Source organism: Thermothielavioides terrestris, chromosome 3 (genome assembly GCF_000226115.1).
Source record: "Thermothielavioides terrestris NRRL 8126 chromosome 3, complete sequence".
NCBI classification, from domain to species: Eukaryota; Fungi; Ascomycota; class Sordariomycetes; order Sordariales; family Chaetomiaceae; genus Thermothielavioides; species Thermothielavioides terrestris.
In genome coordinates, this window is record NC_016459.1 from 1,413,043 (window position 1) to 1,436,018 (window position 22,976).

A 22,976-nucleotide genomic window follows, 5' to 3' on the forward strand; every position below is an offset into this window, starting at 1 on the left:
TGGATCATGGATAGCACCCGTTCTACAGCATCTCGACCTCAACGGGCAGGACACTGCCCTAAGTCTTTTAGATCTGTCCCTGCTGCATACCTTCCTGCTGAGGCTGCGCGTTGGCCGCATAAACCGGCGAGAGTGTATGCCCTTGCCGAGCGGATGACAACAACTTCTCAAAATTATGAGCCATTGGGTATGGATTGGCCAGGAGTCCGTCCGAGCGGATCAGCATGGACGGGACGCGGAGTCGGAGCTGTTTGCAACGTCAGTCAGCACAGTCCCAGTCGAAAGGATTGGGGACGAGATCCCAACCTGGGCAAGGATATGGGCGTATTTTACGCCCACCTCGTCTCCGATGTACTCCAGCCTGCCCTTGACGTAGGCTCGTTCTGGCAAAACCACCGTCAGATTCCGTTGTCTGTCTGGGTCAAGGGGGGGAGGGGATAACGGGGCAGAACACACGAGCATCTGTCGCGAAATCCTGAGTAATTACGCAAGCAAGCGGCCAGGTCAGGAAGTATGCGGCCAGCCCTTTCATCCCGGACTCGTCGCCGCACGCAAAACCCGCGGACCCGTCGTCTGCAAAGAGATGTTTCCTTTTGATATGCCAGCCCAGGTGATACGGCACCGACGCCAGAATGTCCGAGATGGTCTCTCCACAGACCCTCGCCGCGGTTGCGTACTCGGGCGTTGTGCGATAGTCCATGGGTGAGCATACCCAGGCTGCACACCGAACGGCGATGGACATGGTGATGAGCCTCGTGGTGCGTGCCAGGTTCCAGACGGCAGCAAGCCAGAAGTCGTTGTACACATCCACCCGGCCGGGGAAGACCTCGGCCTTGGAATAATCTTTGCCGCCGTCAGGGACGGCGAGGCTGTGCGACTGCCAGCACAGAGTCCTGAACCGCCAAGCCGCTGGCACATCGCGTATCCAAGCGGCGACCTGCTCGTCGAGCTTCTGTGCTCGGCGCATGACGCCTTGCACGAGCCTGGCATTCTCTGGAGTGCGAGTGGCGCTGGTCATGAGACGATTTGCCTCGGCACGCAGCTCGCAAGCCAGGAGGCCGAGGTGCTGGCATTTGGCGGCAATCGGGTCGACAACGGCGTCGCGAATCCACCAGTCGGCACCCATAGGCGGGGGCGTCCCCGAGCTGAGGGCGTGGACGATCTAGCAAGTCAGAGACACATGTCACAGATATGATATCCCCTGCCTCGGAGGAGGAAGGCGCCCACGGGCAACTTACGAGCTGCGTCCTGACGGCAACGAACAGCTTCACCCCCACCCTCGTCTTCAACTGGCTCCGCCCGCGGGCCTTGACAAGCTGGACCGCGCCCTCGACATGCGACCCCCAAGCCAGACTGCCGATCTGTTTGGCGGTGATGTTCTGTCCAGAGCATCAGCCAGTCCCTTCGGAAATAGAAACGTAGCCAAAGGGGGGGTGCTCACCTCGAACATGCCCAACAGCAGCACAGCCGCCAGCACCCCATCGCTCCTCCACCGCTCCGGATCCACCAGCGCGGCCTGCGTGGCCTTCAGCGCCCTGCTATACTCGGCATACGCCTTGGCCAAGCACGTCGACCCTGCCCCTCCTCCTCTCCCCGCCGCCGCCGCCGCAGCCGCAGCCGCAGCAGCCGCAGCTCCCCCTCCCGCACCGGACAATCCACCCGCCGACCCAGCCCCGGAGGGACCAAACGAAGAAGACGAAGCCGATGATGATGATGAAGAAGAAAAAGAAGAAGAAGAAATCCGATTCGCCAACGACGCGAGCGCGCACGCGTTGAACGCGTGCCGCAGGTGCGCGTCCCCGTCCCCCCCGTTCCCGTCACCGACGCCGCCGCTCTGCTGCAACAGCGGCAGCAGGTAGTCGAGGAAGCCGCGCGTGCCGTCCTGGCGGGGCAGCAGCACGAAGTTGGCGACGAAGTGGCACGGCGCCAGGGTCTCCGGGGGGATGTGCAGCGGGGTGGGGCCCAGCGGGGGCTGGAGCAGCTGGAGTTGTTGTTGTTGCCGTTGTTGTTGTTGCTGCTGCTGCTGCTGCTGATGGCAGTGAGAGTGAAGTGGATCGCCATGGCGCTGTTGCTGTGGATAAGGAGGAGGAGGAGGTTGTTGTTGTTGTTTCGGATGGGAGTCGGCTGCTGGGGGCAAGGCCACGGTAGGGGATGAGGAGGACGAGGAGGACGAAGAGGACGAAGAGGACGAGGGAGAGACCGTCCCAGTACTGCTAGTAGATGCCGAGGAGGGCAGCGGTTTGGACATTTGCCTACTGCCACCACCCCGTCTTGGCGCCGCAATCTTGAGCGCTCGTCGCTTCGCGGCGTAGTTCTCATTGCGGAGGACAAGATCGAACTCGTCTTTGTAGCCCGGGCACTGGCGCCGTGCTTTGGCACATTGGTTGCATGTGGGCTTGGTCTCGTCGCACTGAAGTTGAGCATGTCAGTCAGTAAGGTAAGATACCCCAGCCAGTCTTGAGGGTTCGATATCAGTAATCCGTAATGTTACCTTGATGCGGCGGGTCCGGCACATTTGGCAACCCTTGGAGGGCTTCCCGCAGTAAACCATGGCTGGATAATTGGATCGGACAATCCACGGGCGGGCCCCGGTGGGAATGGAAGAGACGACGACTGCGAAGAGGACCCGAGAGCTGTTCCCGCTCTTCCGGCTGCTTATAGTCCTGGGCCGACGATGCCCCTAATTACTGCCCGTGTATTTCAACGGCGGGGGAAAAAGCACAAACACTGTCAAGCGGCGCGTCCGTAGTGGGCCGTCCTTACACAGATAATCGAGTCCCAGTGTGTTCTTGTATGTAGGTACGAGCCGGCATGAAACGGACGTGTTTGGGGCTTAGCCCAATGCTTGTCGCGTCGTGGTCTCGAGCGGCCTGGCTCAGCTCGAAAAACCGCGGAAGCCGAGGTCAGTAGCTCCGTAGACCTGCACGAAGGAGGTGCACAGCGTAGCAGCCTCGGCAGAAGAGTCGGTGCTGCAGGTTTTGGCACCCTCTCTTCCCTTTAGGCTGTTTTGTTTCTGCAGAAAGAGACAACTTTACTATGAGAAGAGCTGGCAAGATCCAAGTTGTCAACAGTCTCTTCGTTCAGCCGCGTTCGGATTCCCCTTGCGGGTACCCCAGACGACACAGTACCCCGGACGTGCTTGGCCCGCCGATCCCTAGCAGAAGTTGGCTAGGCGGTGGTGTTCAGGATTGAGGGGCGGTGTGGAGGGGCTGTTGCCACACACTCATTCAGTTGCCAAGCCACGGCAGTGCTGCTGCGCAAAAGTAAATTGATTGACGAATAGGGCTCGAGGTAAAGAGACGAGAAAAGGGGGCCGTCTCAGCTCACCTGTCGGAGACTGAACACCCGAAACACTCTACGACCTCTATAAAACATCACGCTCAGCCACGAAGCGACACCGACTGATCCTCCCCAACCACACGGCTTTCGGAGTGTTCCATAGCCGGTGATTTTACCTCATCTGGGTATCCTAAGGTCCAAATGGCTACTGGGTTGTCGACTGATCCCCTCCTGCTCGTTCGCTGACCAAGAAACATACACCTTTCACCAAGTTCGCTAACCGGCCCCGCGCTCACTGCCTGAGAATGAACCCATCCTCCGCTCATGGGCGAATATAAGTGCCTGAGCCGGGCCATCGTGCACGAGACCCCTCGCTAGACTCTATATGAGCGCACCGCGACCCTTGATACTCGCCGCCGTCCCCAACGCCTGTGCTACATGTAGGGCGTCTAGCCGGCCTCGCTAAACATGCCAGCCAATCCTTCCAGGTCCGGAGTCTTGTCGCGGGCCGCCGAGCCACCCGCGACCGCCGCTCCGCCCGACCTCGAGCCAGCGTTGGGTGTCATGAATTCCTGTACCATCTTGCTGCGGCCGGATTTCTTGCTGCCATACGAGGATCCCGGCGCGGTCCCAATGCTCTTTGGCAGCTTGCCCATCTCCGAGATGCTGACGCCTTTCAGGTCCTCCAGCAGCTCGAGAACCAACGCCCGTTGCTGGCGGGAGTGTAGCCCTGACCGAGAGACTTGCTGAATAGTCCTGTCCACATCCTCCGGCTTGATGCTGTGCAGAGAGACAAGGATGTTCCGAGGCGTGGGCGTCAAGGGTGAATAGTAAGCCAGGATGGAAGCGATTAGCGCGCCCAGGTCCCTCTGCAAGTCGACGAAATAGGGGTCGTGCAGAGACGAGATGGCCGCCTTCAACACCTCTGCCGAGATGAACTCTCGAATTTCTCTCGCCGTGTCCTCCGGGATCGGGAAATCCTCCAGCGGCGCCGTGTGGCCTGAGTTTTTGAGCGTCTTGGTGAGGTCTGAGGGGGCAAACTCGGGCACAATGGAGCGGAAGACGCGGAGCACGGCGCCGCAGCTTCTCCCGTCGTGCATCTGAATCGCGTGACTGCAGAAGACGAGCAGCGGCACTGCGACGGCCGGGTTCATCAGGCAGAACTTCCGCAAGGGAGGGTACTTTGCGTTGGATGCCGCCGTGTCCGTTTGGCCCGTTGGAGATGCTGTTAGGCCGTCAGCGTGGGTCTCGAATGAAACGGAAAGATAGTGGCGCGTGCACGCACCGGTTCTGTCCGGGTCCAAGACATCGGCAACCATGAGCACCGCAGAATAGGTGAGTTGCCTCAGAATGCTCTCGGCCTTCATCTCTTCTGCCAACTCGTCCGCGGCCGCTTGCACTGTCTCCCGCTGCCCCAGCTCTTCCCATTCCGAGCTGATCTTGGTATCCATCTGCTCGAAACAGGTGGCCAGAATCGGCGGCACAAAGTGGTCGTGCAGCTCCACAGGACAGTTGTCGACTAGGAACCTCACTAGGGTGAGAAGGTTGATGACCTGGTGGGACGACAGGTAGAACGAGTCGGCAAAGAGCGCGTTCGCCAATGGTTTCGGCAGCTCCAGAAAACCATAGAATTGCATGTCGAGTCTCGACATGCAATAAATGATGGTGTAGCATGTCTCTCGTACGAACCGGACAGTACCACGGATAGTAGACCCCAGACCTTCTAGGGTGTTCCTCTTCCCCAGCAGTCTGGCATAGAAGTCGTCCTTACTGCCTTCCGAGATGCCCGCTTGCCAGAATCGGTCCGTAAACAGTCGTCCCACTATCGGCTGCATCTCCACTGGTAGCAGACTCCAGTTGGCTGGGTTGTGCGATGCGTGCGCATAGCTAAGGTAAGTGTCAGCACCGACTCTGGACCACCCTGATTTCGGATTACGAACCTCAGGAACTTGAGCAACTCTGGTAGAATGAGCTGGAGCCCGTCCTGCCAAACGGTGCATGATGCCTGATACGGAGCCGAGTTCTTCTCTATCCCCTCAACCGAGTAGGTCAAAAACGACTTCGTCACGCGTAAGGGTAGCATCTTTACAAACCCGTGTTAGACCACCAGACGGCAGCAATCTGGAAAGGGCAACATACCGCTTGTCTCTGCTCCAGTTCATTTTGCAGGGCTAGGCCTTCGGCATCCAGGTCCGTCGCACCCCAGTCGGCAATCTCGTGAATGCGACGATCGGCCACGTACTTTTGCACTTTGTCGAGACCAAGAAGCTCGCAGAAGCCGCTGTACGATCCCAAGGCCTGCTTCAACGATTCCTCCTTCCACAGATTCTTCACTGGCTCGATAAACGCAGCGAGTCTCGAAAGACGTGTCGCCGGGTCGATATGAGTGGCTCGGTGGCTAGAACTGGTGAGCAGCCGTTCGAAGACGCTGGGTGGGGTGGAAATGATACTAGGCTCGTACATGATAATAAACAGAAAGGTCTGGTAGGCAACTTGGCGCTTCTCATCGAGGGTCCCAGATGCGATCATTTCCTGAACCTTTGCTTCCAACTGGTCATACACATCCTACTCGCCATGGTCAGCGAAGAGCATCCCAATACCACCAAGAGGGACTGGCTGCTCACAAGAAGAGGGTCTGGCATCTTTAACGCGAGCCGTTGCAGCTCCACCATGCTCTCCGTCTGGAGATCCCTGATGGCGTCGTTGAAGAGCCGATGCTCTGGTTGCAATGCTGGCCAAGTCATCAAGATGTGTTCGAGCACCCTCAGCATGAAAGCCGGGTTCGAATCCAGCGCCTTTGTCGAAAAGGTCACCAGTAGCTGGAGTATCCGCTTGAGAATTAATGGGTCCTAGGGCATATGGTGAGCGAGGCGGTTATAACACGCTGGGAGCCGAGTCTTACCTCGAACTTCATCTCCAAGAGCTGGCCACACCACTTTTCGAAATATTCTTCGACGGCCGCCGCTTGCTGCTTCTGGCCCGGTTGTCAGAGGTCAGTTTGCCAACGACCTGGAGTCCCAACTTACCTCCTCCGGCGTCCTGCTGCACGACGTCCTCCACATGTCGTAACCTCTGAGAGCAGCTTCAATGACAGTCGCGTGAGCGTCGACTGTCAACACAGGCACAGAATTCCTGGAGTAATCGGCAGCTAGAGGCACGCGTGTTAGCTCGCCAGCCCTCTGCCCTCTTGCCCAAATCCCCTTGCACTCACGGTTAAGGGCGGGTTGCCCATCGTAAAGCGTGTTCAAGGCACGTTCGGCCCGACCCAGCAGGTGCGAGAACGCGTCGGACATTCTCAGCTGGACGAGGCTCTCGATGACTGCACAGCAATACCGCCGGTAGTTGCCAAGGAAGGCATGCCGTTCAGGAATCGTGTCCGTGTCCTCGACGAGCAGGACATAGATTGGGTCCTCTGTATCCTCCGGAAAGCTCTCGTACCGGATCAAGCGGTTGCTGCAGAGCTCTAGCAGGTTCACGATGAAAGGCATATCGGCAATCGCCGGACCGAGTGCTCGGTGGGAAAGCAGTCGAGTCCAAGTGAGAAGTATCGGAATCGAAACGACGAGGCTCTGGCTCTGCACCACCAGCATCAAGAGCTCTAGGTAGCCTTGAATGTTCGTTTGGGGCGGGATGGCCGCAAACTTCCTATCCAGGTAGTTGCCCAAGGCACAGAGCATCTAAGGCCCGTCAGTAACAAAACAAACGACTAGAAAAAAAAAATAAATAAAAATGCATGGTTGGGCTGCTTGCCTCAGAGAATTTCTTGCAGAACTGGTATTTGTCCTCATCGAGATCCTGGGGGTCCACGGTTGACCATTCAAACAGCCGCCGGAAGAGCTCGACCATGCCGGGACTATACATTGGCACCACGAGATCGACGAATTCCTGGTCGGTAAAGTTCGACCGACTGTAGAGGGAATGTAGGGACTCGAGGGCAGCCTTCTAACGGTTAATACAACGAGATTCCGTAGACCGCGCGGTAGGGACTGCCCAAACCTTCTGCACTGGGACGCTGGGAGCGGCGAGACAGCTGCACATGACAGCGCGGCAGCCGACGGCGTTTAATGCTTTGGGAATTGCCCACAGGACGGCCGAGTTCAGGACGTTGAGGGCCTTGACGGCACATGTCCTGGCGTCCTCGTTCTGCTCGAGACCACTGCCGAGGCACTCGCTGACGAGCTGCGTTACTCTGCTGAGCCATCCCTCGCTCTCGAACCGAACGTGCGGGCCGGCCTGACGGTTGGGAAAAGCCTCAGTCAGGACAGCAGCCGGCGTAAAAATCTCCACGCACGCCTTGCTCAATGCTCCCTCCCGTAGGGCAACCACAACGTCGTCTCCGTAGAAGATCTCGTCGGAAAGGGTCTCGAGGATCTGGAGGACGAACAGCTTGTGGACGGGCGAGTTTGGAACACGCCACAGACGGACCAGCAAGCAGTCCATGTCCATCCAGCTGGCGACCCATGAACGCTTGGCCAATTCGACCCAAAGTTGTGCAATCTTGTTCCTGAGATAGGGCGGATCATCGGCGGAAACCGTCTCGGCCAACTGCAAGACCCATACGCGGAGATAGTCGCGATGCTCTGGGCTGTAGTCCCCCCACATGTGCTTGACCGCGTGCTCAAGGAGCGACAAGCCGTAATGACGGACAATGGGCTCCTGCGGTTTGTTGAAGGCGAGGCTGAACCCGTGCGAGGGAGCTTCGCCGAGGCTCTTGATGCCTTCGAGGAAGTCTTCGGCATCGCGTCGGGCTTGGTTGGGCGAATAGGGACTGTGTACGACTTTTAGAGCTTCGTGGATTTTCGCGAGGATGGTCTCTCCGCTGTCGCCGGCGGCGGCAGCTCCAGCCACTCCGTTCACGGGCATTGTCGCGATGCCGAAAATCTTGAGAGGCGCGAGCTGCTGAAGTCGCCAGAAGACCGGTCGGTTGACGGGCAGAGACGGCCACCGCGCTGAAGTCAGCGCTTTGGCCTGGGTCAATCAAGGTTCGTGTCGGTGTCGGTATATAAGGACAAGCAACGAAGAAGTGATCAGGAAGCGACAGGTCGGTGATAGAAGCAAAGCAAACGCGCGGGGTAGAACTCGACAAAGACTGATCTGCTTCGGAAAGAACGCTTGAAGTTCTATAGAACCTTCTCTGATCCGTTCCTGGCAAGAAGCTTTATTTGCGCCTGCCAGTAAAGCCGTATCTGGGCCGACTTGATCGCGGAGCTACAATTATAGTTGGTCCCCACGCAGCTCAGGCAAGCTCAGGCTCGAACTCATGGGACTCACTTTTGGCTTAGCGCGGGGCAGTTCTGCCTGTTAGTTTGAATACTTTGTAGGCATGGATGCAAACAGAAGGCGGTGAGTCAACACATTGCGTCACTGCCTTGGTCAAGGACTTTGTTTGTCGGGCGTTAAGGCATCTCTTTACCGAGACTGTGCAGCTCCCATTGTGGGATGCTCAGGAAACTGCAAGACACCACGGGGATCCGTGGTTTATACCATCTCAAATTCCCACAAACATAACAGCTTGTCATAGAAGCTAGTCGACACAACGGACAGCTTTTCCATCCACCCAGGCTGGAAGTCGCTGCCATAATTCATGCTTTGGTGCTCCTCGAAACGTCCCAGGACACGGAATCGATAGCCGCCGCTCATCGTCTTCAGGAGCTCAACAACCCTGACGCCGGCATGCATGCAGGATGCCAACATCCTTGCTCTCCAAATGTAGCTCTGGTTAGCAGTTGTGTTCAGGTCGATCAGCTTCAGCCGCCAAACCCCTCCGCCAAGTCTGTGTTCGGCGAGGCTTTTGGGCTTGCCAGAGGACGGAACCTCGAACAACCTAATATGCTCATCATAGCTTCCCGTAACAACCAGCTCATTCCCATCTTCTTGCAGGGCTAGAGGTAAGATTGCGGTGACCCCAGCATCGTGTCCTCTTGACGCGAGACCGGACACAGACTCAACCATAGCCCCCTCATTCCAAGAGCATGTCTTGAAGCGCAGCATCGAGTCGTCGCCTCCAGAATACACTCTGAAAGGCGACCGACATGCCTCCTGCCGCTCATTTAACGGCTCCGAGGCAACGAGAACGGGGGAGATGGCAACACACCAGGTCTCGAGAGTATGCGTTAGGATAGGCTCCGGGTTCAAAGCCCAGTTCCCATCAAACAAGCGCAGGTGTACCAGGTGCACATTCCCAGTCGAGGTGGTGAGGGCCAAGACGTTTGCCCGCAATGGGTGCCAACTGAACGAGAGAAACAGTATTTCCTGCCCGGCCGACGGCTTGATCTCGCCCTGTGACATTCCGGCAATGTCCATCGTGTTTAAGTGTTTCAGGGGCTGTTCCTCCTCGGGCGAGAGCCTGAACAGGGCAAGAGTGGCAGTGCTTGAGACCGCAGCACATATGTCGCCGTTGCCAGAATGAGGGTTAAATCGGAGGTCCAAGAGGGCTGAGGGCTGAGGTACGGTCTGGATGCGAGTGCTGGATTCCTTGTGTTAGCCCTGTCCACAGGATCCACGGCATTCACTGAGACTCACATATCCCCATCACAAAGCCGAAAGGCTATGATGCTGCCATTGCGGCTCTGGGGTTGCTTTAACTGCGCAGGTCGACCGGCTTCGTCTTCTGAACTGGCGTCTGCGTCTGCGTCTGCGATTTCCTGCTCGCCAGTTTGACGCTGAAGATCGTAGGTTCCAACCAGGAAATACGACGGGAACGCGGGGCAAAATTCGACACAAGACGGAGGGAGCTCGAGAACCTCAGATCTCAGAGATCGGACGAGCTTTCCCTCCTCGTCCATTCTGGCGCGCAAAGAGCCTTCGGAGGCCCCAGAATGTCAAAGTCGCGGTTGAGCGGAGGAAAGTTTCGCAGGTCGCACATTCCTTGTCTAAATATGCTTTGTCTCTTTCGGATGTTTTCACAACATACTGTACTAGGGTAAGGATACAGTAACAATTCCTTAGAGTTCGCGTGAATTACGGAGGCCTGGACCGCACCACAGTGAACCAACGAACTTGGCTGTTGCTGAAGTTCATGGATTTACACTGACTTCTCGGGCTTCTCTTTACCTTTATTGTCACGCCATTCTTGAGTGAAAGGATGTGAGGATAAACGAACACATCCGTCGCACTACTCTCTTTGAAGCCCACAAGCGATTTTATGATCACTCTGCCTTGAATGTAATAATCACCTCAGCCAAGAATCATTTCAGCACTGCAGCACTGTCGACGTTCGTCAGCTGCGTTCTGAAATGTTGAGGGATCATCAAATCTGAATCTCCCAAGTCCTCCAACAACAACCAACAACAACCAGGCCAGGTTCGCAGATTAAAGACTGCTTTTCATTCCATGCCACAACAAAGAGATATCGCATTCTGGGCTACAGATAACCCACCCTTTCACCAGCCCGGATTGATATTGAAGATGGGAATCCACTTCTAAGCCTGATACTCTACATCCTCGTACCGAAGGCGACCAGCTTTAGGCATTTTCGCGAGTAAACGTCAGATTCAAAAGAGATTCTCAAGATGGACTCAGAGTCAGATTTTTACGGTATTTCCCGACCCTCCCAGATCACTCAGCAAGAACCATTGTCCTGACACTTCTTAGGCGATGAAGAGACCGTTTCGGTCCTGGAGGACCGCGTCGCCAACTTCGACGTCGTGTCTTGGTGGGATCGCCACCGTCCCATGGCAAGCTACATCCAGCAGACGGCGCGAAACCTAAGCGCAGGACCAGCCCCTGGCTGCCTGTACAACAAGTACGAAGGCGAGCCCGGGGCCCGGCAACTCTCTGAGTCCGTGGACGACTTCCTCGCCCGACTCCCGCCCGCCACAACCGACTGGCGCCCAGGACTCGACTGGATCTTCATTGCCAACCCTTACGAGCCGCCGGGCCCGGGCGCCGCACTGGACCGATTTATGGCAGGCGGGGAGGAGCGACTCCAGCTCCTCGAGGCCTTCGAGAACATGGTCACCGCAAGCAGCGCAGGCGGGATGGCCGGCAGGTCGCTCGCGAAGCTTCAGAAGGACGTTGCCAAGGAGCGGCGGGCGGCGGTGGAAGACCTGCGGCAGCTCGCGGTGGTGTGCAACGTCGTCTTGGGGAAGTGGATGCTGTTTCCGGAGCCGGGGAGCGTGAATAGTGTCTGGGCCAAGGTCGCGAGGGCCACGGCCAATAATGAGCTTGGAGTTTCGGCCAAGGTCGAGACGAGGGTTGACTCCCAGAAGGCGAGGCTGATCTGCGTGTACACGCGAGACTTCAGGGACAAGGACGATGTGGCAAGGGTGCTGAATCGGTTGAGGCAGCTTGAGCTGGTGAGCCCTGGCGGAAAGCAGATTTACTACAAATCCGGTTAGTTCTAGCCCTCCCTCTCGATTTCGGGATGCGGCTTACTTACCATGGCCCTCAGATGCCTGGACCCATCTTGGGATTTACGGGGGAAATCGCTGGGGCATTCAGGCATCCATGGTGAGCACCCCTTCCAGCTTGCCTCGAGAGCATCTCGAATTTGTTATGAAGCTGACAAAAACAGTACTCGTCCAACGAGCTATTCGCCTACATCAGGACCCTGGCCTCACGCCGTCCGTGAGCGTCCGGACCGGGAGCCAGAGTCTTGGTTTTTCGGGAAGGGATGCTCAAGATACTCTACTGCATATCTTTGACTTCACGCAGGAGGTTTGTACCTTAGATACCCATATCAATGCCTCGGCTTATTTCCCCAAACGATGAGCGTTTTGTGCTTGGTGCACGCAGAGAGCGGTGCTCTCCGGCCTGGTAATTCGAAAGGGTACAATGCGTTCGCGACTGGGGATGCGTTCCGCGGCTGATCCGGTTTTCTTAGTTTTCTCACCGATGGTGTCCGCGTCGAACTTCCGTCCTTCACTGGCATGGGGTTGGCGGCGGTAGGACAATTAAGCCGGCGTTGGGTGCGCTAAAAGCCAGCCGGTTTGGCCTCGCCTCGGGATGCCCCAGCTGACTCACTTCTACCACCCTTCAGCAACGCCGGCCCATCAATTTCGGTCGCGACAAGACGCGACCATTCAGCCGTGTGTGCAAGCAATGAAGCCACCGGGCAAGCAATGAAGCCAGGAATAGTGAGCGCCCACCATGTCATTGGGTTGGTGTCCTCCCACTCAGGGAAGAGCTTATCGACTCAACGGCGGGGACACATCGTCCTCATCCAAGGCCAGATCCGTGGCAGCATCCACGTCAGTCGACTTGAGAAGGAGCACCAGGCGATAGGCACTGTTCCCGTTGAGATAGTAACGATGAAGCTTCTTGGAACGCAGAAAGCCGAGCCGTTCATAGAGTCTCATCGCGGGTATGTTTGTCTCTTCCGTCTCGAGCACGATCTCATCTGCGCCGCGCTGGGCCATGGCATCGATGGCCATCTTGACAAGCGCTGTGGCCACGCCGTAGCCTCTGTATGGAGCCGAGACAGCCAGCATGGCGATGTAGCCCCGGAGAGTGGGCGGCGAGTGGGAAGAGTGCATCTCAAGCTTGCACACTACGACGCCGATGAGGGAGGAGTCGGTTGGGTGCAGAGCCTGTGGGTGGATCAGAGACTGATTAGCAAAGCAGCGAGGCCATAGAGCCCGGATCTCTCATGGCCTACCATAAAGCAGAGGTGACCCCATTGGCAGAGAAAGTACCGGTAGACATAGATGCTATATGGCTCGCTCAGGTCCTTCGAGATGAGAGCACGTATAGCCGGCAAATATTGCGCTTCTAGAGAGTGCTGGTACTGGATGTACTTCAGCTCGCCGGGGTACTCCGCCCTGGCCGACTCTGCGTCGCCTGCCGAAGGGTTGCAGGCTGTCATGGGCAGCGGATTCAGTTGGGTTGAGCTTCGGGATTGCTGCTAGAGTGGGACACTAATGAAACGGCAGAAGTGGTGGGAATAGTACACTCTACTGGAAACACCGGTGACATGGGGTGGAGTGTGAAGCTGGCCCCTCAGGGTTCAGACGCCGCCCAAATTTTGGTCATCGAACTTTCACATGCAAACGGCCCCCACTACCAACCTTGAACGAGTGGGCCGCGTCTCGTAACCTTACATAACAGTCCATGTACCCTGCAGGTGGGTCTCCGACCTGACAGCATCCCGGGCCGGACATATCGCCAGCTACACTTATGGAGCAAACGTTGCACACAATAAATCCAAGTTTTCGGGCCGAAAGCAGCCTCAAGGTTTGGTGAGAAGTTTGGTGCTGATCAGGACATGCTGGGTTGGTTGGGCGGTCCAATGCAGCCTCGGTCCATGGTTCAAAGAAAACCTTGGAAAGGTGGGGCAGCAGACGTCACCGATGAGTGAGCCCCCTGCCCCCTTGAGACAAGCAGGGGTACAGGACATGCGGGTGCCGTGACTGCCACCAACGCACGCACGTGAAATGCCAACAGCCGCGACCCGGCCCGGCTCTGGTTCGTCACTTCTAGTGTAGATAAGCGACAGCCTATCCGTACATGCTTTTCGTCCATCCTTGAAACAACATCTACAAGCCCCCAGCAGAGGTGCAGGTTGTGGAAATACATGTGGGCGGCTTGTCCCCGCCAGGAAGATTGGCAACTGGAAGGCGTGCCGCCTCAGCTGCCATTCGACGGCCGCCATCTTCCTTGTCTGCAAAGTCCAATCGGGCCACGACTCGCGCGGTTGATCGCCCAAGATGGCGAGCACTTTGCGACGCCGAGTGCCTGCCGAAAACAAGCCGTCCGAGTCTTACCCACCCACCGACAATGGCACCGACAAGGCCGGCGGGAAGGCCGATGACACGACCAAGCCCCTGCATCACCACCGGCCCAAGACACGCAAACGCAAAACCACGGCCATCTTCCTGTTGGGCAGTTTGTTTGGGATCATAGCCGCGGGCTTCTTCGCAAAAAGCAATGATCTAATAGACTTCCCCGAGATTGGGGAGCTGAGCATGGATAGCCTGTTTGATGTCCTCCCTGCGGGCCTGGTGAAGGACATGCGGGAGCTAGTCGTGAGTCTGGAACCGGGACAGGACAAGCACAAGCCACAGCGCTCGGCTTGCTAATTAGTTTGTCGCATAGGTCGGCGAACGAGCCTTCCTCGAGAGCTACGACGCCTTCTCCGTAGGGCTTCAAGTTCGCTCGGAAGGTCTCTCCGCATACCACCCCATCGTCATGGTTCCGGGCGTGATCTCGACGGGCTTGGAGTCTTGGGGAACTTCCAACGCCTCGCGCCCGTATTTTCGGAAACGGCTTTGGGGGAGCTGGAGCATGATGAGAGCGTTAGTCCTGGACAAGGAGACCTGGAAGACGCACATCATGCTCGACAAGAAGACCGGGCTGGACCCGCCGGGGATTAAGCTGCGCGCTGCTCAAGGCTTTGATGCTACAGACTTCTTCATCACGGGATACTGGATCTGGAACAAGATCCTGGAGAACCTGGCGTCCCTGGGCTATGACCCCATCAACTCATACACTGCTGCCTACGACTGGCGGCTTGCTTACCATAACCTCGAGACCCGGGATCATTATTTCACGAGGTTAAAGTCGCACATCGAGATGGCGGTCCTGCTTCAAAACAGGAAGGTTGTTCTCACATCTCACAGCATGGGGAGCCAAGTTGTGTTCTATTTCTTTCACTGGGTCACCTCCAAACGCGGCGGCGGCGGAGGGGCCGACTGGGTGGAGAGGCACATAGAATCGTGGATCAACGTCAGCGGATGCATGTTGGGCGCGCTCAAGGATGTTTCGGCCCTCCTCTCTGGCGAGATGCGTGACACGGCACAGTTAAACGCCTTCGCAGTTTACGGACTGGAGAAATTCTTGAGCAAGGCGGAGCGAGCCGAGATTTTCCGCGCCATGCCGGGCATGTCTTCAATGCTGCCGATCGGGGGAAGCGCCATTTGGGGTGATCTCGACGGAGCGCCGGATGATCAGCCCGGCCAGGAACACAGCTACGGCTCATTCTTGAACTTCCGTGTCTGGCAGAACTGGACGACTCCTGACCGGAACTTCACCGTCGATGACGCCATGCGTTACTTGCTCGATACGGCCGAGGACTGGTACAGGGACCAGGTGACGCGGAGCTACTCCTGGGGCGTCGCGCAGACGACCGCCGAGGTTGAGGCAAACGAAGATGATCCGAGAAAGTGGATCAATCCGCTGGAAACCCGGCTGCCGCTCGCGCCCAGCCTCAAGATCTACTGCTTCTACGGTGTCGGCAAGCCAACCGAACGAGGCTACTACTACCGCTCCCCGGAGCCAGGGTCGCCCACCCACCTGAACTTGACGATCGACACGGGCTTCACGCAGGGGATGGTCGACCACGGCGTGGTCATGGGCGAAGGTGATGGGACGGTAAATCTGATGAGCACAGGCTACATGTGCAACAGAGGGTGGAAGATCAAGCGGTACAACCCGGCGAACGTCAAGATCACGGTCGTCGAGATGCCGCACGAGCCGGAGCGCTTCAACCCTCGAGGCGGACCCAACACGGCAGACCATGTGGATATCCTAGGCAGGCAGAACCTGAACGAGTTCATTCTGAGGATCGCGGCTGGTAGGGGGGACACCATCCAAGATTCTATTGTCAGCAATATCCGCGAGTACGCTGCACGGGCGAAGGTGTATGAGGAGGGTAATGACGGTTGATGCACGGTGGGCGGCGGGGCGGTCTGCGAGCGATATCCAGCGAGGCGTTCTGGGGGTCGGCTCTTTGATGAAATGAGGAATTGTGGGAGCGGGCCATTATGACATAGACTTAGACATGGGTAGGGACGGGAGGGGTAGTGTAGGATGAGCTGTAGATATATCCGCATCTCTCGGTATATAGGTAGCTGTGATATCCCATCCAAATTTGCTGAGACCGGCTTGTCCGTCTGATCTTCGCCTGATCAGGGGGCGTTTGAGAGGTCATCCCGCAGGTCTCTTGGCCACATTGACCAGGGCCCCTTGTTGCAGAGAAAATACGGTGTGCAAGAAGGTGAAAGAAATAAGCAACATGAGGAGAAAAAGAGAAAACTGAGACGAGGCAGACAGACCTGCGTTGCGACCGCGGGAGAGATATGTGGAAGGTATTCCGGACTCCGTTTAGTCGCTTACACATAGGGTGCTCTGCTGCAACTCGGCTTTGGTGTACTGTGCAAAGGTGCGACTTGAGCAGGGTAACATTAAGGTCAATTAGGTACGTGTATTCCGTACTGTGGTAGTGTCCAGATTACACTAGTGTATCCGTACAGATGCTTGGCTCGTGCATCGGAACCAGCTGCACCCCAAATAGGACAAGCGGCTACAGTAACGGCAGGGTATGGGGGAACACGAACAGAAAGTTTAAAGACGTAACAACCGACCGATACGCCCTTGGGGCATCCTTCCCTCTCTCAGCAGCGAACCCCCCTCCACCTCCATGTGCGAGGAAGATTGACGGGCAGAGCACATGTCACGCTCGCCAAACTTGCACCGTATGGCCGGCTCAGCAGGCCCCTTCCATAACAAGCACCTGTTCGGCGCCAAAACGATACGTGTGTGGGATTGATTCCGCCACACCGAACCGTGATGCTCGCTCGACCTCCCGCACTCTGCGCTGATGGCTCTTGTATGAGAACATGACCGACTCCTCTGGTTCTTGGCCCGCCGAGAGCGAACGGCACTTCTGGGATGGTAAGCTTCTCTCTGATCGGTCACGGTCGTAATTGGAATGCACCTGGAAGCGGCTGATCGCTTTTGCTCTGACAGCCCTCTCCGAGATCTTGTCCGCGACCTGCACGACCCCCGAGCAGCTCGATGAGACCTTGCGATCATGGCTCGACCTGGTTTCCGGCGCGCGGGACGAGCGCCTCGAGAGCGAAGACGACATCGCCCGGTGTTCCCAGATGCTCATAGAGAGCCAAATATTCCGCAACAACAGCAGCTATGTGCGAACGCAGCTTATCTACGGCCTGCTGCAGGAGGACGAACTTGCGAAGCTCCACGTCTACGCCAATTTTCTTCTCCTCGACGGCCGGACCGACGAGGACACCTTTCGGGCCATGATAAGCGAAGGGTGTTTCGTGCGACTGCTCGAGCTCATCAAGGGCTGTGCGGACCAGGATGCTCGTCTGCATCGGCTTCTGCTGCAGCTGATGTACGAGATGTCCCGGATCGAACACTTGCGAGCTGAAGACCTGCTGCAGGTGGACGATAACTTTGTCATGTACTTGTTTCAGCTCATCGAGGCTGTGTCTGATGATGCCAGTGACCCATACCACTACCCCGTTATACGAGTCTTGGTGTGTCTCCCTCAGAACCCTGCGTCGGTGTAGGGATAGCGTGGGCTGATAATCTCCACAGCTGGTTCTAAACGAGCAGTATATGGTGGCCTCTACCTCGGCGGCGGTCGACCCGGATTCCCCCACCGCGCCCATGACGAACCGTGTGGTGAAGATCCTCAGCGTCCATGGACCATCATTCCGGACCTTCGGCGAGAACATCATCCTGCTTTTGAACCGGGAGACGGAGACCTCGCTGCAGTTGCTTATTCTCAAGCTACTGTATCTGCTCTTCACCACATCGGCAACGTACGAGTACTTCTACACCAATGATCTCCGAGTATTGCTGGATGTGATTATGCGCAACCTTCTGGACCTGCCCTCCGAGGCAAACGTTCTGAGGCACACTTACCTAAGGGTCCTGGCACCTCTACTCGCGCACACGCAGCTCAGCCAGCCGCCCCACTACAAAAAGGAGCAAATCCTCAGCCTTCTCGAAATATTACGTGGCTCTGGCAGCGCCCATTTCAAGCCGCCAGAACCGACGACGTTGCGTTTACTCGAACGAGTTGCGAAAACCCCGTGGTTGGTCGATGACGAGGCGAGCTCATCAGACGTCAGCCCCGTCGGGAGCTTGTCGCATTCACAGACCGGCAGTTCCGTTAGCGTCGTTGCGAATGTATCAGAGAAACCAGGTGTCAAGACACCGAGCCGAAAGTCAGAAATGGGCCCGGAATCGATGGGCGGACAGGCGGCGTCAGGAGGGAGCCCGCCTCGGCCCAAGCCACCCCCCCCGAGAAACCAGAGGGCTCAGATGTGTCTGCCAGAAGTGCCGAAGCACCGCCATGGCGCGCCTATCGTTCCCCCGGCGGCGAGCACCGTCCACGTTAACGGGAATGGGCAGAAGAAACAACCGCCCAAGATCCCTCCACCCCGAAGGAAAGCGAAGCTTCCGGCAGCGGCGGGGGTTACGGCCGAGTCGACAAACCCTGTGTCTTGAGCAGGGGAATCTTTGTGGGCGAATAGTCGGCCGCTGTTGCGGCGTGTGACGATTTGGGGGAGTCCGAAGAATGGCTGAAAGGCGTCAGGGGCTGCCACGTCTGCCTGTTGCGAATGTGGGTTGATGGCGTCCCACACCGGGGCAAGGAGCGGCCGGTTGGGACAAGATCTGGCTTTTCAGGACCTTTTGTATGACAGTGTGCGCATTTACCCCGCCCCGGGCGGCTTAAGGGTTACGGTCCGCATGGCGTACGGCGAAGGGACAAGACACGGCCAGGAGTTCATTGAGGTAATTTGCAGCGAAGGAAGAGCTATACTTCCACTAATTGCTAGTTGTATTGTTTTACAAGATACTTTTGCACATCCTCATCCGTGAGCTGTTGCTTGTCATTTTTTCACTGTCCTCCGGATGCCATGCATGTACGGAAGTCAGCTTTCGGCAGTCGCGTGCTCATCCCCTGGCCCCTTGTCCTGCATCCCGGCCGTGTCCCGTTCCCGGTGGGCCGTTTGGACCCACTTTTGGGTCCGTTCCCGGGCTTTCGGTGAAAGCAGAAGCCAAATTTTTGGCTGCCATCCACACGCGGGAACTCCGCCAATCCACCCCTCCGTCCACGATACCGGCTACCCGTGTATTCAGACCCAGAAACCCAAGAGACGAATTGACCGACGAGGCCGCCCCCCACCCTCCAATTTCCGGGTCCTTTCTGATCAAGCACAGCCGCCCCGAAATCTCCCACTCACCCACGCCGATCCTCCCTCAGCTCCTTCCCTCAGTTCGAGTTGCCCGCCGCGATGGCGCAACCCGCGGTCCAAGCCGCAAAGACGGCGTTCAGGAGATTCAGAGAGCTCCATGGCGTGGTGATATCCGCAGGGTTGATGGACAAGACGGTCAAAGTGCGGGTAGGGGGCCAAAAGTGGAATAACTGGGTGAAGAAGGTTCGTCTCTCTGTGTCTCTCTTTCGTCCTCCTGCTTCCCCCTCCCCCTCCTATCCTCCCATTTTTTTGTTTTATGTCCCCTCAAGCTAAACGCCAAACCGCGCAGTTCTTCGACGACCCGAAAACGCACCTGGTGCACGACCCCAACAACTCGCTCCGCCTCGGCGACATCGTGGCCATCACGCCGGGCTGGCGCGTCTCCAAGAGCAAGCGGCACGTGGTGAAGCACATCATCGCGCCCGGGTCGGGCGTGCCGATCGAGGAGCGCCCGCCCGTGCCGACCGAGGAGGAGCGGTGGGCCGAGCGCGAGGCCGAGCGCGCGCTCAAGGCCAAGCGGCGCGCCGCCAAGAAGATGGCCGAGCGCGTCGAGGCGCAGCTCGGCCGCACCGAGCTGCTGCTGCGCAAGGCCAGGAAAGAGTTCGCCCTGCGGGCGAGGCTAATGGGCCTCAATCTCGATCCGAAACAGCTTGAGGCCGGGGGTGCGGCCCAGTCGCAACAATGACGGTGTGTCGGAGAGAGGGAGGCGAGGCATAGGGGTGGCGGTTGGTTTTGGGGGGAAGTTATTATGAAACCTGGCTGCGCCGTGTATAAATTCTGTCGAAGGGGGGAAACTGTCGTGGAAATTCCCGTGTATCTGTACGATCAGGCCATGTAGCATACGAAAGAGGGCGTTGCTGTGCTTTCAGAGGCCATACTTATATGATCAAGCGTGAAGGACCAGGCGGGGGCTGCGAGGGCCAGGTTTAGACCACGGATTCTGTCCCCAATATTCGAGCTTTCTTAAGCCGCTTGGGCAACAGCAAACACATCACAAGCAACTTCACGTCATGTTGGTACATCTCGAGTGCCGTGAATGCTGGTATTGGAAGCCTCCGGCGAAACCTCCCTTTGAGATAAACATGCCACGAGCAAGTCCTACGGAGTGGCCTCACAACCCTACCAAATACACCCTATCCGCCGCGTTCTCCAAACTCTTTTGCCCACTCCTCATACTGCTTGAGGCTAGTTTTGCTGACGCTCGGCCTAATAGTGGATAAGCTCGCAACAAAATCCGATAGTTCGATAGGACGTATGTCATCCATAGACATGTGCAACAAAGCCTCCCCGACCGAGCGAAGCGGTCCCATGGCTGCATCTTTGGCCAGTGACGTAATATCCGAGCCCGAAAACCCTGGAACAAAGTCAGGTTTTCATCTATGCTACGGGACAGGAGAGAAAGGGGCTCACCCTCAGTCATGCCGACGAGCGTCTCGATGTCGGCGTCGCTCAGGGTATGCTTCTGCTGCTTCAACAACGTTCTGAGCTGGACGGCTCTGGTCTCGGCCTCTGGTAGCGGTATGTACTGTCGTCTCACGAACCTCCTCCTCGCCGCTTCATCAATCGCCCACGGCAGGTTCGTGGCTGCCAGGACCAGCACCCTATTTGGGTCTCCACGCTCCTTATCCTTCTCCCCAATCTCCCGCCCCGCCGCCGCGCGCTGCAGATCACTCCATTGAATCAGAAACTCCGTTTTGATCCTCCGAGTGGCCTCGTGCTCGCCGGATCCGGAGCGCTGAGAGAGCAATGAATCGATCTCGTCGACGAAGATGATGCTGGGGGCAAACACCTTCGCGAGGGCGAAGAGCGCGCGGACAAGCTTCTCGGACTCGCCCAGGTACTTGCTGGTGAGGCTGCTGGCGGAGATGGAGAAGAAAGTGGATTTGGACTCGGTGGCAACTGCCCGCGCTAGCATTGTTTTGCCGGTGCCCGGCGGCCCGAAAAGGAGCATGCCCCTTGCCGGCTCGCGCAGTCCCATGAAAAGGTCTGGGCGGAGAAAGGGGTAGACGACTGTCTCCCGCAGGGCGTTCTTGGCTACTTCAAGTCCGGCGATGTCGCCCCAGTGGACTTCGTCGCCTTGGACTATGATTTCGTTGAGGATTTGCTTCGCGGCGTGCGGGTCTACCCCCGCCGGAAGTTTCTCGAGGATCGCTGCTTTCCGCTTCTTCCACAACTTTGCCGCCTTGGTCCGCTCGTCCGCTGTGGAGCTGTCAGACAAAGAATCAGCGACGAGTGATTGTCCCTCTCTGCCTGTCCTGCGCCGTGATGACCTTGCCGGAGTCTCGAGTGACGAGGACGAGAGGTCAGAGTCGGCCGGAGAGGAAGCTACCCCTGGCCGAGTTTCTCTCTTCCCGCTTCCTCTCGCCTGCGTCATACTCGTGCTTGTCCGCGACCGAGTAGGGATCGCCTTGCTCCTGCTCGCGGAGGGTGTGTTGGACGCAGAAGAGCGTGAAGCTATGGCAGAATCCGAGGAGACATGTCTCCCACCACGCCGACTCTTGCCAGCTTGCGAAAAGCCTGCACTCGCATCCAAAGGATCCCTCGGCTTCCTCATGAGTGGCGTTTGTGGGGAAGCAGTCTTCTGGTGGGCGATGTGCGTCCCGGCAGGTGCCAGGCGCTCAATACTGTCTCTGGCTGTAAGCGCGCTCAGAGCGCTCGATGCTGCGCTTATGGAGAAGGGGGAAGGATGGGCGTAGCGAGAGCCATCAGTCCGCCGCAATTCTGCCAAATCAGCACCGACCCTTTTGTCCGACTCCTTGACAGGGCTGCGAGTTCGAGGGGTGGTAAGCCTTCTGGAGTTGCTATCCCACGCCGTATACAAAGCCTCCAGACTCCTGCGGGACTGTTCGGATGGAGTAGGTGGGCTCGAGCTCATTCGTGGCAGCTCTTGGCCGTCCAGGGTTCCCGGGTCCAGCGAGTCTCGCCGCTGCAACGAGCTCCATGCTAACATCGCGGCTTGGTTGGCACCGGGACCATCAGTTGCCGCAGGAGCTGACCGTCGCGGGGTCGTTTTCTTGAGCTTCTCTCCTAACCGACTCGCACGTAAGGTGGTGCGCATAGCGTGTCTCTCCGGACTGGAGGCCCTCGACGACGTTTTCGTCTCCGGTGACGGTTGCGGAGGTACGAGAGAGAATGGCTTCCGTGATGGCGAAGACATTGTGCCATCCGCAACTCCTGACCCACTGTCTCCAAGTACAACCTTTTGTGAAGAGGGTGTTCTAGAATTGGTCGATCTCCGTCTCGGCAGCTCTGGCCGTGCCAGCTCCGTATACGTGACGGCAGGAATGGTTCCGTTTCCTATCCAGCCTCGCCCTTTTTGTCCTGGCAGCTCGACGTCTCGAGACTCGGCGATCGGCTTCTCCGTTGTGCTTTCAGATGGCGGCGCACCATTTTGGGCTGACTCCTGGCGCGAGAGCCGGAGGGCTTCGAGAAGATCGATTCGTTCTTTACATTGTAATTCCAGTCGGCGGAGGCTATCCACCAGGGCCTTCTCGGTCTCGGAACGGGGTGTAAAGTTTGGAAGGACTCGGTTCGCGTGGTGGTCGTCGATCTGCTCGAGCGCCTGCTTCCAGCATCGCATTGCTTCACCCTCGTTGCCCTGGACAATGGAAATTAGTCGCTTCGCCTGAGTGTTTGGACCGAGGGATAAGCTGTATGGTGTGCTCACCTTGCTCTCATAATAGACGGCAGTGGAGCACGTCAGATAGCTCTCATCGTAGGTCTTCTGCAGAATGGACAGAGCCGACG

General features: G+C 57.5%; 10 protein-coding genes across 10 annotated transcripts; 4 read left to right on the forward strand and 6 right to left on the reverse strand.

The window, feature by feature from the left end:
• Positions 1-252: 252 nt before the first annotated feature.
• Positions 253-1,218, reverse strand: THITE_2116744 (uncharacterized protein). The gene has a single exon (XM_003654036.1). It carries the CDS (start codon positions 1,124-1,126, stop codon positions 422-424), a length of 705 nt encoding a protein of 234 aa, XP_003654084.1. The 5' UTR covers positions 1,127-1,218; the 3' UTR covers positions 253-421.
• A 1-nt stretch (position 1,219) lies between these two features.
• On the reverse strand, positions 1,220-2,295 carry THITE_2116746 (uncharacterized protein). Its single transcript, XM_003654037.1, has one exon. The coding sequence runs from the start codon at positions 2,246-2,248 to the stop codon at positions 1,286-1,288; it is 963 nt and encodes a 320-aa protein (XP_003654085.1). The 5' UTR covers positions 2,249-2,295; the 3' UTR covers positions 1,220-1,285.
• A 1,107-nt stretch (positions 2,296-3,402) lies between these two features.
• THITE_2155027 (uncharacterized protein) lies at positions 3,403-8,142 on the reverse strand (the record flags this gene model as incomplete). The annotated part of the gene is made up of 10 exons (XM_003654038.1): positions 3,403-5,166; positions 5,220-5,362; positions 5,419-5,677; positions 5,741-5,844; positions 5,904-6,128; positions 6,182-6,253; positions 6,306-6,427; positions 6,491-6,956; positions 7,030-7,218; positions 7,276-8,142. The coding sequence occupies 10 exons, from the start codon at positions 8,140-8,142 to the stop codon at positions 3,729-3,731; spliced, it is 3,885 nt and encodes a 1,294-aa protein (XP_003654086.1). The 3' UTR covers positions 3,403-3,728.
• Positions 8,143-8,601: 459 nt separating this feature from the next.
• Positions 8,602-10,277, reverse strand: THITE_2116755 (uncharacterized protein). The gene is made up of 2 exons (XM_003654039.1): positions 9,802-10,277; positions 8,602-9,745 (listed from the first exon to the last, which is right to left on the reverse strand). The coding sequence occupies exons 1-2, from the start codon at positions 10,062-10,064 to the stop codon at positions 8,758-8,760; spliced, it is 1,251 nt and encodes a 416-aa protein (XP_003654087.1). The 5' UTR covers positions 10,065-10,277; the 3' UTR covers positions 8,602-8,757.
• A 5-nt stretch (positions 10,278-10,282) lies between these two features.
• THITE_2116756 (uncharacterized protein) lies at positions 10,283-11,905 on the forward strand. The gene is made up of 4 exons (XM_003654040.1): positions 10,283-10,815; positions 10,873-11,613; positions 11,672-11,730; positions 11,795-11,905. The coding sequence occupies exons 1-4, from the start codon at positions 10,791-10,793 to the stop codon at positions 11,849-11,851; spliced, it is 882 nt and encodes a 293-aa protein (XP_003654088.1). The 5' UTR covers positions 10,283-10,790; the 3' UTR covers positions 11,852-11,905.
• A 199-nt stretch (positions 11,906-12,104) lies between these two features.
• On the reverse strand, positions 12,105-13,223 carry THITE_2116758 (uncharacterized protein). Its single transcript, XM_003654041.1, has 3 exons — positions 12,878-13,223; positions 12,369-12,809; positions 12,105-12,245 (listed from the first exon to the last, which is right to left on the reverse strand). The coding sequence occupies exons 1-2, from the start codon at positions 13,082-13,084 to the stop codon at positions 12,408-12,410; spliced, it is 609 nt and encodes a 202-aa protein (XP_003654089.1). The 5' UTR covers positions 13,085-13,223; the 3' UTR covers positions 12,105-12,245; positions 12,369-12,407.
• Positions 13,224-13,621: 398 nt separating this feature from the next.
• THITE_2116760 (uncharacterized protein) lies at positions 13,622-16,249 on the forward strand. Its single transcript, XM_003654042.1, has 2 exons — positions 13,622-14,243; positions 14,314-16,249. Exons 1-2 carry the CDS (start codon positions 13,926-13,928, stop codon positions 15,880-15,882), a joined length of 1,887 nt encoding a protein of 628 aa, XP_003654090.1. The 5' UTR covers positions 13,622-13,925; the 3' UTR covers positions 15,883-16,249.
• Positions 16,250-16,541: 292 nt separating this feature from the next.
• THITE_2116764 (uncharacterized protein) lies at positions 16,542-19,020 on the forward strand. The gene is made up of 3 exons (XM_003654043.1): positions 16,542-16,890; positions 16,966-17,498; positions 17,560-19,020. The coding sequence occupies exons 1-3, from the start codon at positions 16,836-16,838 to the stop codon at positions 18,475-18,477; spliced, it is 1,506 nt and encodes a 501-aa protein (XP_003654091.1). The 5' UTR covers positions 16,542-16,835; the 3' UTR covers positions 18,478-19,020.
• Position 19,021: 1 nt separating this feature from the next.
• On the forward strand, positions 19,022-20,127 carry THITE_2116766 (uncharacterized protein). Its single transcript, XM_003654044.1, has 2 exons — positions 19,022-19,412; positions 19,519-20,127. The coding sequence occupies exons 1-2, from the start codon at positions 19,269-19,271 to the stop codon at positions 19,912-19,914; spliced, it is 540 nt and encodes a 179-aa protein (XP_003654092.1). The 5' UTR covers positions 19,022-19,268; the 3' UTR covers positions 19,915-20,127.
• THITE_2116768 (uncharacterized protein) lies at positions 20,128-22,827 on the reverse strand. Its single transcript, XM_003654045.1, has one exon. The coding sequence runs from the start codon at positions 22,807-22,809 to the stop codon at positions 20,341-20,343; it is 2,469 nt and encodes an 822-aa protein (XP_003654093.1). The 5' UTR covers positions 22,810-22,827; the 3' UTR covers positions 20,128-20,340.
• Positions 22,828-22,976: the final 149 nt, after the last annotated feature.